Raw genomic sequence first — 11707 nt, 5'->3', positions numbered from 1 at the left:
CCATGAAGTCTGGAAATATTCAGTGTTTTTCTAATAGATTGAACCCTCTTAACTGTTTCTTCTAGGGTGAAGGTACAAGTTTATGCGGTAGAAATTGTACCCACAAATCATCGGAGGCTACCTATGACGGGTGTGCGTGCCATAACTGATGGGAATGTTGCTTTAGTGCACATTAGTTCATTGAAATTTTACACAGTTTACTGAACCATGAATTGTTAGTGAGGGAAACACATTCACATGTCATAGGGATAAACTATTATGGACGTTTCTGTATGTTTGCAGACTTCATGGCTACGCTGAACGACTTTAATTCAAAAGACTGAATAATAATAACTCCCTTAAATCTGATTGAGTCAACTAGGAAAGGATATACTGCTCTTTGTAAAGCATTTCCTGGACGAAAATTTTCCTAATTGGCCCCATTTTGTTCTGATCAGTAACCTGTTCTGCATTAGCTACACTAAAAAATAAAAAATACTATCCAATACGATAAGACATCCACGACCATATTCCATCATTTTGTGATTCAATGACGTAAGGGAGTAAGGGAGAATAGAAGGGCATTTCTTGTTGAAATAAATGGGCCAAAGAGCTTCCATGTTAGCTCTGCTTCTCTTAACGAAGACTGACCCTGTCATCCCGATGGATCATCTGAGAGACTTAACCAGGGACACATCCTTGGCAGCGGTCATTAAAATAGATTTTAACAAGGCAAGAAAAGCGAGTTGCTTATGAGTAGCAAGAAATATGCATATACTCTCATTAAAATGCACCCTTTGGAAAGTGTTAGTTCTATAATGTGAGGATTTTGATGATTAGTGTACACTTTTTCTGTACATTAATGTACACTTTATTAATGTACACTTCCTTCACTTTAGATATGAAGATGTCCCTTCTAGTAATTAGCTCATGTGCATATCTTGTAGATTAAATGATACATTTTGTAAGTTTTCTAACTCTTTGAAACAATGTGTCCTTTTTTAGCCCTATAATGAATACAAAATGGAGCCTGATTGCCTGAGTCTCGCAAAATGTGCATTTTTAAAAGAATTATTTAAAAAGGGAATCCTCCCAAGTAGTACATCAGTTTAAGCTAGCCTGAACATTAAGACTTTGTCACATCTGGAAATATGTGTAATCTCATTTGAGGGCGTTACCACATTTTAAGGAAAAAAATTTAAGAAGTATAATTTTTACCAGAGGATAAAATAGAAATATTTTTAGATACCTGACTCATTTGTAAAAATCTTCACATAACTGTGAGCCTGTTTCCTTTAAAAATAAGACAAAGCTCACAAACCTGACACAGCTATTATGTGCGAAATAACATCCCAGCCCCCTGGGAAGTGAGAGTCCAGATTTTTGCTGGTTTATTTTATTCCTCCAGCCGACTTGCCACAAGCCTTTACCATGTTTCCAAAGTAAGGAAATCAGCCATCTTGAATTCAGATCTTGTCTCCAAAAAATATGACGTGGACATCCTTTGACTAGACATTAGTAAAACTCGACAAGATATGTTCTTTCATTGGAGGTTGGCGGCATTTTGCTTGTGCTTTCCTTTCTCTAAACTGTGGTTCGAACAAGCTAATGAAAACCTGTGGAGGGGAGAGTGTGCAGATCTACAGGTGGAATCTGTAATTCTTTTGCTCGGGGTCAAGGACCTAGCGAAAGGATAAACATTCATGAGCCTTTCCCCAGGCGGAGAGCCCCATGTGGGAAAATGCTGACAATGTCCCAGAGTCTGGGGTTCTCAGGCGGGCACAGCCTCATCCTGCACTGCAGTTTGCTAAGTGGTTTCAGATCCACTATGAAGGTCCTGTCACTGTGTGGCTGCTTGGCTCCTAAAGAGTGACTCTGAGGTGTCAAACTCTGTGTGGGACCTCTCAGAGAGGAGGCTCTGTGCGGGATTTCCCAGTGTTCCTCTCTGTGGGTGTTCTCTCAGTGTGGGGTCCTTGGATGTGAGGTCTCTCTGTGTGGATCTGTGAGATAGGTATTTCTGTGGGTCTCAGGGTGTGAGTCTCTATGGGAGGTCTTTGTGTAGGGTCTTGCTGTGGGTTCTCTTTGTGGGATCTCTGTATGGGGTCTGTGTGTGGGGTCATGGTGTAGGTCTCCGTGGGAGGTCTCTGTATGGGGTCTCTGTCAGAGGTCTCCATGTGGGTCTCTGTCAGAGCTCTCTGTGTGGGGTCTCTGTGTGGGTCTGTCAGAGGTCTCTGTGTGGGTCTGTCAGAGGTCTCTGTGTGAGGTCTCTGTGTGGGTCTGTCGGGGGTCTCTGTGTGGGGTCTCTGTGTGGGTCTGTCGGGGGTCTCCGCGCGGGTCTGTCGGGGGTCTCCGCGCGGGTCTGTCGGGGGTCTCCGCGCGGGTCTGTCGGGGTCTCTGCACCGTCTGGCAGGAGAGGGGCCGAGGGCCTTGCTCCTTCCTGTTTCTGGCTGTTCCACCAGCATCCTGTCCGTGGCTCCTCTCCCGGCAGGAGCGTGGGGTGCACGTCTGCTTCCCCACCTCCCGACCCCCCTGCTGCTGCCCCCGGGAGGACCTAGCAGCCGCCAGGCTCAGGGACCCGGCCTTGGGCCGCCCGCCCCGAGCTCCTGAGGGCCCCGCGCGCCCCCTGTCCTGGTCCCTCCTCCCCTGGGTCCTGTGCGCGGGGCCAGCGCTGGGCCCACCCTGGGGGCCTCGGGGCAGGACGGGGCTCCAGAGAGAAGCTGCGGCGGAGCAGGCCTGCGCCCGCTGCGCCCCGCCGCCCGGGTGCCCCCGCGCGCGTGGGGTCCTGAGGGCCTGCGGCAGGGCCGTGCCTGCTGCCGTCGGGTCGGGGTTCCTCCCGGAGCAGGACTCCCGCCCACGGGAGCGATGTGTGTGGGCCCCCGGAGGAGGCCGTCGGGCCGGGAACAGGGCCGGCAGGGGCCCCTCCGGGCCTGCGCCCGCCTCCTGGACAGGTCCGCTCCGGCCGGTGGGGGACGAGCCCCAGCCGATGAGCTCCTCCCCCTCCGGGCTCTGGGGAGATCGAGACCGGGATCCGGGCAGGACTGGCCCCCAGGGCCAGGGCCGTGGCCTTGAGCGCCCGCCAGTCCCCTGGGAGCTGTCCGCGGGCCGCACAGGTGAGTAAAGGTCACAGACTCCGAGTCTATTCCGAGGCCCCCGGTCCTGTGCAATCTTATCAAATGACGCAAAAATGAAGCTTCTCTGCCCGAAGGCCTTGCTGCCCCGGCCGCCCGACCCTCCGTGTGGGAGCCGCAGGGGGCTTCTTTCCACCTGGGCCCGGCCGCCGGACTGGGGGGGCACCCTGCGGGGACAGCCGCAGGGCCTCCTAACTTCTCTCCACCGGGCCTGGAGGTGGCAGTGGGACCCCGCGGGTCCTCGGTCGTCACACCAGGGAGGGGCACGCCATGTCGCTCTGCCTCCTGCCTGGAGTCCCCCCCCCCAGGTGCAGTGTCCCTCTGCCTCCCAGCCACACCCCTGCTCCATCCCCCAGAAGGGGAAGGGGTGGCTGGTGAGCAGCCCCGTCACTGGTCTGGGGTAGGGCAGACTGGGGCGCAGGGGCCTCTGTGCTCCCCACCTGCACACCCCCAGGGCCGTGAGCATGCTCCGCCCTTGCTGCTCCAGAGCATGGGGGGGGGGGTGACACTGAGCTAAGAGGGGCTCCCAGCCGATGTCAACCCAGCTTCATCGGGGAGGGAAGGGCTCCTGGGTGGCCGTCCCCTACTCCCCCAGGAGATGGGCAGCAGGATTTCCCCCTCCTCTGCACTCAGGGCCAACCTTGCACCTCCAAGCTCCACGCCCCGCTCTGACATAGGACTCTGTCTTCCACACGTCCTGGAGCCCGAGGGGGATTTCTGCCTCTGCAGACCCTCCCTACAGCCACCCAAGTTCAAGGTAGAGAGAAAGCAGGAGAGGACGGGCGGAGCCAGATGCTGGTCTTGGTCTCGTTCATCTTGTCATGGAAACCGAAGGCGTGTGAGGGAGGGGGTGGGGTGTACCCCACGGTCCCCCTCCCTCCAAGGCCCCATCCCTCTGGAAGCCAAAGCAGGCACTCGGGGAGAGCAGACCTTGATCCTTCCCTTCCCCCGAGCGGGGCACAGACAGGGGCCAGCATCTCTCATGAGACAAAAACATTTATTTTGGGGAAACAATAAAAACTGTGGTCCAGAGAAGCCATTAGCCCATAGAGGATGTGCTAACATGAGAATAAAAAGTTCTTCTCTGCACCGTTTGCGTTTTTTCTTGGAGAAAAGCTGTCCTACCAGGAAAGGCATGAGAAGCACACACTGACTGGCCAGATGAGACATATCTTTGAAGGAGGCAGTGCCTTGGGCAGTGGGGGTGCAGAGGGCGGCCCGAAGCTCCTGGCACCACGGACCCGTGCTGGCAGGGTCTGCCTGGGCACCCCGGCACCCTGGCTGGGAAGGCCCACCTATTGTCCCTGCTTCTGATCCACTCGGTCTTGTTGGCATAGCTGTGGCCCTTGGGGGTGCCTTGCTGATTGGCAGCTGTCTTTCTCATCACTCTCCTCTGCTCTTGATAGGAGAGGACTCTGTGGTAGCAGACATTGGGACCTGCTGAAGCCTGGAGATCCCTTTGGCACCAGCTGAACTCCGGGGCCCTAACCCCATGGTGAGGCACCATTTTCTCCTGTAGGATCTGTCCCACAGCTGTCATGAGCACCTGAGCCTTGGCAGTTGCACTGTCCACAGTTGATCTGCCTATGACTGGTCTCCGACGCCGGGATGATGAAGACTTGCCTTTTTGAAGGGACTCTTGCAGTCCTTTGCCTTTACTGGGAAAAAACCACTGTATGAAGTGCCTCATCCTTCTTCTGAAGTAGCTTTCTGGAGGAACCGTCTCCTTTTTCAGCAAGAGTTGACAGGCCTTGCTTCCTGAGGACTCCACTGCGTCCTTGTGCTGGGCAGTGTGGCTCATCTCCCTGTTGTGGCGGATCTTTAGTGCTGACAACTCTTTTTCAGGCTCTCTCCGGCTGGGCCTCCTGTAGTACTCTCTCTCAGCAGTGGGCACAGATGACTTGCTCCGGCTCTTATACTGGTCCCGCAGTCCCAGGGGCTCTGACTCCCTCTGGATTTTCTGTCCGCTTGATCTGAGGCCATACAGCACCTGGGAAGTTGGACCAGGTGCTTCACTGGGCCCACTCTGGAAGCCAGACAGAGAACCCTGAGAAGCCAAGATGTCTGCGGCGAGGAATACATCGGACTGACAGTCTTGAAGAAGGCTGTCGGTGGCACAGTCTTGAAGGAGGACACCAGTTTCACAGTCTTGAAGGAGCACGCTGGCGGCATTGTCTTGAGGCTGATTCTCTGACTTCATCAACTTCCGGAGCTCAAACTCTCTGAACTGTGCATCAAAGAATAGCTCTTCTGGGTCTTGGGTGAACAACTCTGTAGGTGGCGAGGGGCTGTCACTTTTCTCTGAAGACCCTGATCTTCTCAGATCCGCACGGATGGTTTGGTTGTTGGCCCACACACTGGGTTCCAAGGTGACTCCCCAAGCAGGGGCCTCCTCGACCTCCCCCGCCTCCCTGGACTCTTTGGCACTCAAATACTGGGACTCTAAGTTGAGCTCTAGCACTTTTATGCTATAGCAGGAGTCTTGTGAGGCCTGACCCCCACTCTCCCTTGGCTCACTCGTGGCCGTTGCTGGACTTGGACTTGACTCCAGGCTGCTATTCATAAGAGTCCCTGAGGCAGGTTCCCTGTGCCAGATTCTGCCCACAAAGCGGTATGGGAGGGTCTGAGAAGGTGACCTGGCCTCCTGTCCAGCCAGAGGGGCCTCCGAGGGCCCACGGCCATCACGTGGTGGGGTCCCTTGCAGGGCCTGCTGGGTTTCCTCACATGTAGGCTGGGGAGCAGGGAGAGGACGCCCCAAGCTGGGATAAGACTCTTCTACCGCCTCCTCTCCTTGATGGGGCCGAGGAGGTTTTCCCAAGAACTCGGTTTTGGGGCATGCCTTAGATACACAGGTGGCTAAGCGGGTAGTAGAGGACCGGGGAAAGAAGCTCTTTTTCAACTTAAAGAGATTTATAGGCTTGAGGACCTTGAGGGGTAGGCTCCACCTGTGCTTCACCCGAAACCTTGTAATATGTGCTTCCAGCATCCGTTGAGTGTACGGACTGAGGATGGAAAAATTGTGGGAGGTGGTCCTGTAGGGTTCCCAACCCTCGGAAAATGCTGGCTTTCCAGTTTTCCTGTGAGTGCTTGGCTTTCTGAGAAGGTCCAAGGCATGGTGGGCAGCGAGCCTGGAACGATGAACATCCGCAGGGATCTGACCTTCTCTGATCTGTCCCAACTTCCTGCCCAAATGGGCTCTTAGGACCTTCTCTGGGTGCTTCTTGTCTGCACTGCTTGTTGCAGGTTTCAAGTCTGTGTCTGACTCCTCAGAATTTATTCCTGGAGCCTTACCTGGAGAGCTCGCCGAGCCCCTGTGTAGATCTTTCCGGATCCTCCCTGCAGTAGAGCTTGAATCCTTGTCCAGGCTTTTCCTGGGCATGGTCCTTGCTGGGTACCTGGACCCAGTCCTCGGTGTAGCCTGGCAGCTTCCGTCTGTAGAGTCAGACTCAGACGCGGGCCTGTGCCGGCTGATTGCCTGTGGCACCTTCTGGAACTCTCTGTGAGGCTGTAACCGCTTCACAGATAGCTGGATCCTGCGGGACAGGCCACTTTGGTGCTTCATGAACTTCTTCCAAAGGTGCCACTCCAGTTGCTTCCGGAGCTCAGGGTTGATCAAGTCCCTGGGAAGGACAGAGACTGACCCATGGCCCTGGGGGTCCTGGCCATCCTGTGGAAGGTCGGGAGAACCTTGGCTAAAGACTTCCTGAGATCTTTTCACCACAGCAGGTAAGGTCCTGCCCCTTTCTAGTTGCTTCTTCAAAAAGTGACATTCCAGGTTTTGAATTGCATTTGAGGTGAAAGATGGTGTCTTCTGGGATTCAGGGCAAGATACCTCATAGGTCCCCATCTCAGGTGGAAGAGAAGATGGTCCGATTGGGACAGAGGGTGCAAAGTGGGCCTGGGGCTGGGGCTGATCCAGAGGCAGGCGCTGGGGCTGAGCCCGAGGGAGGGGCTGGGGCTGGGACTGATCCAGAAGCAGCTGCTGGGGCTGAGCCAGAGGCAGGTGCTGGGGCTGAGCCTGAGGGAGGGGCTGGGGCTGGGACTGATCCAGAAGCAGGTGCTGGGGCTGAGCCTGAGGGAGGGACTGGGGCTGGGGCTGATCCAGGGGCTGGGGCTTGGGCTGGGGCTGAGCCAGAGGCAGAGGTAGAGGCAGGTGCTGGGGCTGAGCCAGAGGCAGGGGCAGGTGCTGGGGCTGAGCCAGAGGCAGGGGCAGGTGCTGGGGCTGAGCCAGAGGCAGGTGCTGGGGCTGAGCCAGAGGCAGGGGCAGGGGCTGGAGCTGAGCCAGAGGCAGGGGCTGGGACTGGGACAAGCCCAGGGTGAAGGGTTGGGGCTGGGCCAAAGTGTCAGATAATGACTGGGTCAGTGAAAGATGTGGAGCTATGTTGTCCTGAATTTGGAGTGGCAAGGCATGAGAGAGTTCATTGAATTGGACAGACGGGAACTCCAGTGGGGAATCAGTCACGCCGACAGTGGCCACCAGGGACTCACTGTGCAGAAAGGGGAGACCCCAGAAGAGCTGGTTGCATTTCTGCTGTAAATTGTCCCCCGAAGTCTTGGGATGTGGGGGCTTCTCAGGACTGAGCGGCTGTTTTGGTTTGCCTCTCAAGCTCCAGAAGTGTTGGTCACCCATGGTGTCCTGCTTGTCACCTGGCGACTTGAACATTCTCCCAAAAGAGGTCAGGTGGCGGTCTGATTCTTCCTTCTCTTCCTTCTCCTTCTGGGTCTTCAGATCTGTTTTCTTGGCGATTAGTATCTCCAGAAGCTTCTGGATGTCAAGGTTGATGAAAGGGGGGATTCCAGTCTCTCCCTGTCTGTGTGCGGGGTCTCCCCAGAACAAGGCCTCTGGTAGGCGGTGGGCCAGAGGCTCTTGATGGGACTCCAAGCGTGTGGAGGTGGAGAGGGTCCAGGTTTTGGGAGCCGCCTGCCACCAGGACAGGGCTGAGATGGGACAGCTTGAGCGGCCCAGGCCCGAGATGGCTGGGACAGAAGAAGCTAACCAAGGGGTGTGTGGAGACGAGCTCTGTGGGACGGGGTGCAGTGGGGGTGCCGTTGAGTCACACTGAGGGAGAGTCAGAGGAGAGGCTGGCTGCTCCAGGGCCAAGGAGGCTGTCAGAGGCGGAGGGCAGGCTTCTGAAGGAGGGAGCCATGGTGGGGAAGGGGGAAGAGCAAGTGGCTGGTGTGAAAAGCCATCTGGGGGAAGGAAAGGCTCCGATGGCCAGGAAGTACTCAGGGAGGAGTGTGCATGAACAGAAACTGAGGAGGTCCGGGGTAGAGGGTGTCCCGTCAGAGGAGCGGGGGAAGGTGTTGGGGCCACGGTGGGAGCATCTTCCATAGGCTCCCTGCATGGCTGATGGGCTCCAGCAGGCACTCCTCTGCGCACCTGCCCAGGGGCCGCTCGATGTAAGAGCTGAAAGCGCCCCTGGTCAGAGACCCTCGCCAGGTGGCTGTGGAAGACAGGAGGTGTGAGCCGAAGCCAGGAGCAGGTGGGCCAGGAGGGTGGGCCCCACGGCCCTCCACGTCCCCACACCCACTTCACAATTCTCCTGCTGTCCCTCGTCCCAGGGCTTTAGCCACACTGTCCCCGTGGCTCCTCCCAGACCCCCAGAACAGCCCCAGGGTGCCTGCAGCCCTGGGCTCACACCATAGACTCTGGGAGGAGCACCCAGGAGAGAAGGGGGAAGGTTCTTTACCTTTGCAGAAGGGAAAACAGGTCCTGAACCTCTTCCAGTTCTTGCAGGCAATCTCTGCAAGCTGGAAACAGGAGACCGGGTCATAGAGCTGAAGGCGGGGGCCCAGGGGTCTTACAGGAGGCCGAGTACAATGTCCCTTTAGGGGAGACCTTTGAGGGATTGGACTCGGGAGCCCCAAACATCAGTGTCCAAGGCTGCGTGCCTGCACAGTGATAGCAAAGCCCATGATGGGGATTGCTTTGTCCTTTACAAAGTGCTTCCCCATTCATGACCTTGTTGGGGGAGAAAGGACCGGGTCGCCTCACAGAGAAATCTGAGCAAAGTTGGGCAATTTGTCCACAGTTGGAGCTGGAGGTCCCGCCTCCCAGTCCAGGCCCTGGGGCCCGTGCTGGGCGACACCCATTTCCAACCCCTCAGGGCTTTGTTCTGGCCCAGAATCTCGAAGCATCCGGGTTCCACTCTCCCTCCCAGGAGCCCCTCCCCCCCAGGAGCCCCTCCCCGTTCCTAGGAGCCCCTCCCCCTCCCAGGGCTCTGTTTCCTGAGTGATGGGCTCAGGCCCTGGTGTCCTGGAGATGGTGGGGCTGGGCCCTCAGAGCAGAGGGGGATGGTGTAACTGGGGTGCGCAGGGCTGAGTGGCAGATGCTCACCTTTCAGAGTCTGGTTTTTCTTCTTACTTCTGTTGTTCCTTCTCCATGGCTCTGCTTGATACTGAGATGAGAGAACACGGGGAGGCTGGGACCCCCACCCCCCGCAGCAGATGTTCGCTGCTCATGAACAATGTGACTTCCTACATTTAACTAAGGGGGGCTGTGGTTTTCTATCGTTTTACTCATTTCCTTTTCAAAATGGATAAAAATGTTTTCAGTTTTCCTTCTTTGAAGAATGTACAGGAGGATTTTCTGAGAAATTTGTCACTGTTCCTCTGCTCAAGAAACACACGTATTCCCAGACCTGTGGGTGCATCTGAGCTCCTTCACGTAGGACCCTGCTTCCCGAGGCCAGAGCCCCACTCCAGCCGCTACTCGGGGCCTCCTGGGCTCAGCACTGCCCTCGATCAGCGCCGACAGAGGAACATTCACCTGAGACACCTGCCCCAGGAAGGTGGCTGGTGAACCGGTGCCCAGGGGCCTGACCTCTGCTAGAGATGCAGCTCCTAGCCGCCGGTCCTTGGCCACTGGTCACTGTGTCTGGGACATTGTCCTGGAGCCCTCCACCACACCTGGACTCCTGGCCTGAGATCTTTGGGTAGAAATCCTTGTGCCCCTCTAACCCCTGCCTAGTCTGGTTTATGCCTGGATGAATGGTGTTCTATTCTTTCCTGAGAATACATGTTCTATTCTTTCCCATCTCTCCATTAATTCAGAAAAATGGAAATAGTAATAGAAAAGGAGATAGAATCATACTCTGCTGGGTCTGGGTCAAGGGTTCCTTACCTTCCTGATGTTTCTGTGTTTCTTGCGTGGTGGTAAGGACGGATTAGTCTGGAAGTAGGATAGTAATAGGAAGAAGAGCCCCAGTCCACACAGGAAGGCGAGGATGATGTTAAGTGCCCAGGAAGAGGCACTGGAGCTCAGCCAACCACCAGTAATGCATTTCTGAGGGAAGAGGTAATTCTGCATCTCTTTCCTCTGAAATTCATTAGTACCAGATTGCACTGCTGCCCTCAGGCAACTGAGCACTGCACGTGTACTTGCGGACACAAAACCCAGGCCCACATCACAGAGCTGTGGTCTGGTCACAAAGGGCTCTTGAGGGCAGGTAGGGGACACAAGTAGCTGGACCACAGCCCCTTCCCACCACCCAGCCCTGTAGCTCCATCATCCCTCCACCCTCCCAGGCCTGACACTCCTACCTTCTCACCCTGCTAGAGATAGACCTTTGTCAACTTGCTATACATCCTGCTTGGAACTCAGATAATACCTGGTTCCCTTGAGATCTCTACTTGCGCTCCATCAGTTTCATAGCTTTAAAAAATCTGGAGTTGTCCTTGGAATTTTGGTTAATTCCCAGGAACTTTTGCCCTCTGTCTGCAGCTTCAATCTCCCCACATAATATGTTTTTGCCTTGTATCACCCTAGTACAAAAGAAACTCAAATTTCTTTTGTGCTTTTTTAGCCATGGATATTTTGAAAACATCTTACGATGTTTTATTTCAGTTCATCTCCACTATCTTCAGCTAGAGGGACTGAGAAAATTAATGATTATTCAACATTTACTAAGCTAAATAAGTATAAAACAAATTGAAATAGTTAAACCTCCAAAGTATGTTTTTCCTATGTTTCTAGTATTTTTGCTTCTGAGATCTGTGGAGAGTAAATTGTAGAAACACTTTCAGAACATTCTGTATAGACACACATATACATGTTCACCCACATTCTTTAACAAATCCAGCATTTTTAAATCTAAGAATCAAGTTTTTGTTTTGTTTTGTTTTGTTTCATTTCAAAGGTTTCCTTTAGTAATTCTTATAAGTTTGTACATCTGGGAATATCTTTATTTTGCCTTCATTTTTGAAGGACAGACTTGCTGGGTATGGAATTCTGGGTTGACAATTTTTTTTAAAAGATTTATTTATTCATTTTAGAGAGAGAGAGCATGAGCAGGGGGAAGAGATGAGGGAGAGAGAGAAGCAGACCCCCCACTGAGCAGTGAGCCTGACACGGGGCTCAATCCCAGGACCCTGAGATCATGACTTGAGCCAAAATCAAGAGTTGGATGCTCAGCTGAGTGAGCCACCCAAGCACCTGAACAACTTTTTCTCTTTCAGCTTTTTGACTATTGTCATTTCAGGGCCTTTGCCCCACTGGTTCTGACTGGAAGTCGGTGGTTAATCTAATGTGGTCCTCTGGTGTATGAAGAGAAGTTTTTGTCTTGCAATTTCAAAATTTCTCCTTTGTTTTTCCATGGTTT

General features: G+C 54.2%; 1 protein-coding gene across 1 annotated transcript; it reads right to left on the bottom strand.

Moving 5' to 3' along the window:
* Positions 1-2223: 2223 nt before the first annotated feature.
* On the bottom strand, positions 2224-9245 carry LOC113934038 (spermatogenesis-associated protein 31A6-like). The gene is made up of 4 exons (XM_035723485.1): positions 9103-9245; positions 7570-8551; positions 4403-7179; positions 2224-3274 (listed from the first exon to the last, which is right to left on the bottom strand). Exons 1-4 carry the CDS (start codon positions 9243-9245, stop codon positions 2224-2226), a joined length of 4953 nt encoding a protein of 1650 aa, XP_035579378.1.
* Between the last annotated feature and the right edge of the window lie 2462 nt (positions 9246-11707).

The sequence above is a fragment of the Zalophus californianus genome, chromosome 13 (assembly GCF_009762305.2).
Source record: "Zalophus californianus isolate mZalCal1 chromosome 13, mZalCal1.pri.v2, whole genome shotgun sequence".
Classification (NCBI taxonomy): Eukaryota; Metazoa; Chordata; class Mammalia; order Carnivora; family Otariidae; genus Zalophus; species Zalophus californianus.
This window is presented reverse-complemented; position numbering and strand designations above follow the sequence as displayed.

What these genes read in the sequence shown, in the direction of transcription:
- LOC113934038 (XM_035723485.1), bottom strand. Translation starts at nt 9,245, where the DNA reads ATGCTTCGAGATTCTGGGCCAGAACAAAGCCCTGAGGGGTTGGAAATG. An exon ending in CCCTGGTGGCCACTGTCGGC is followed by an intron (nt 7,180 to 7,569) that starts GTGACTGATTCC and finishes TCCCTCCCTCAG; the next exon opens with GCTCAGCCCCAGCACCTGCT. An exon ending in ATCAGAAGCAGGGACAATAG is followed by an intron (nt 3,275 to 4,402) that starts GTGGGCCTTCCC and finishes CTGTCCCCGCAG; the next exon opens with GGTGCCCCCCCAGTCCGGCG.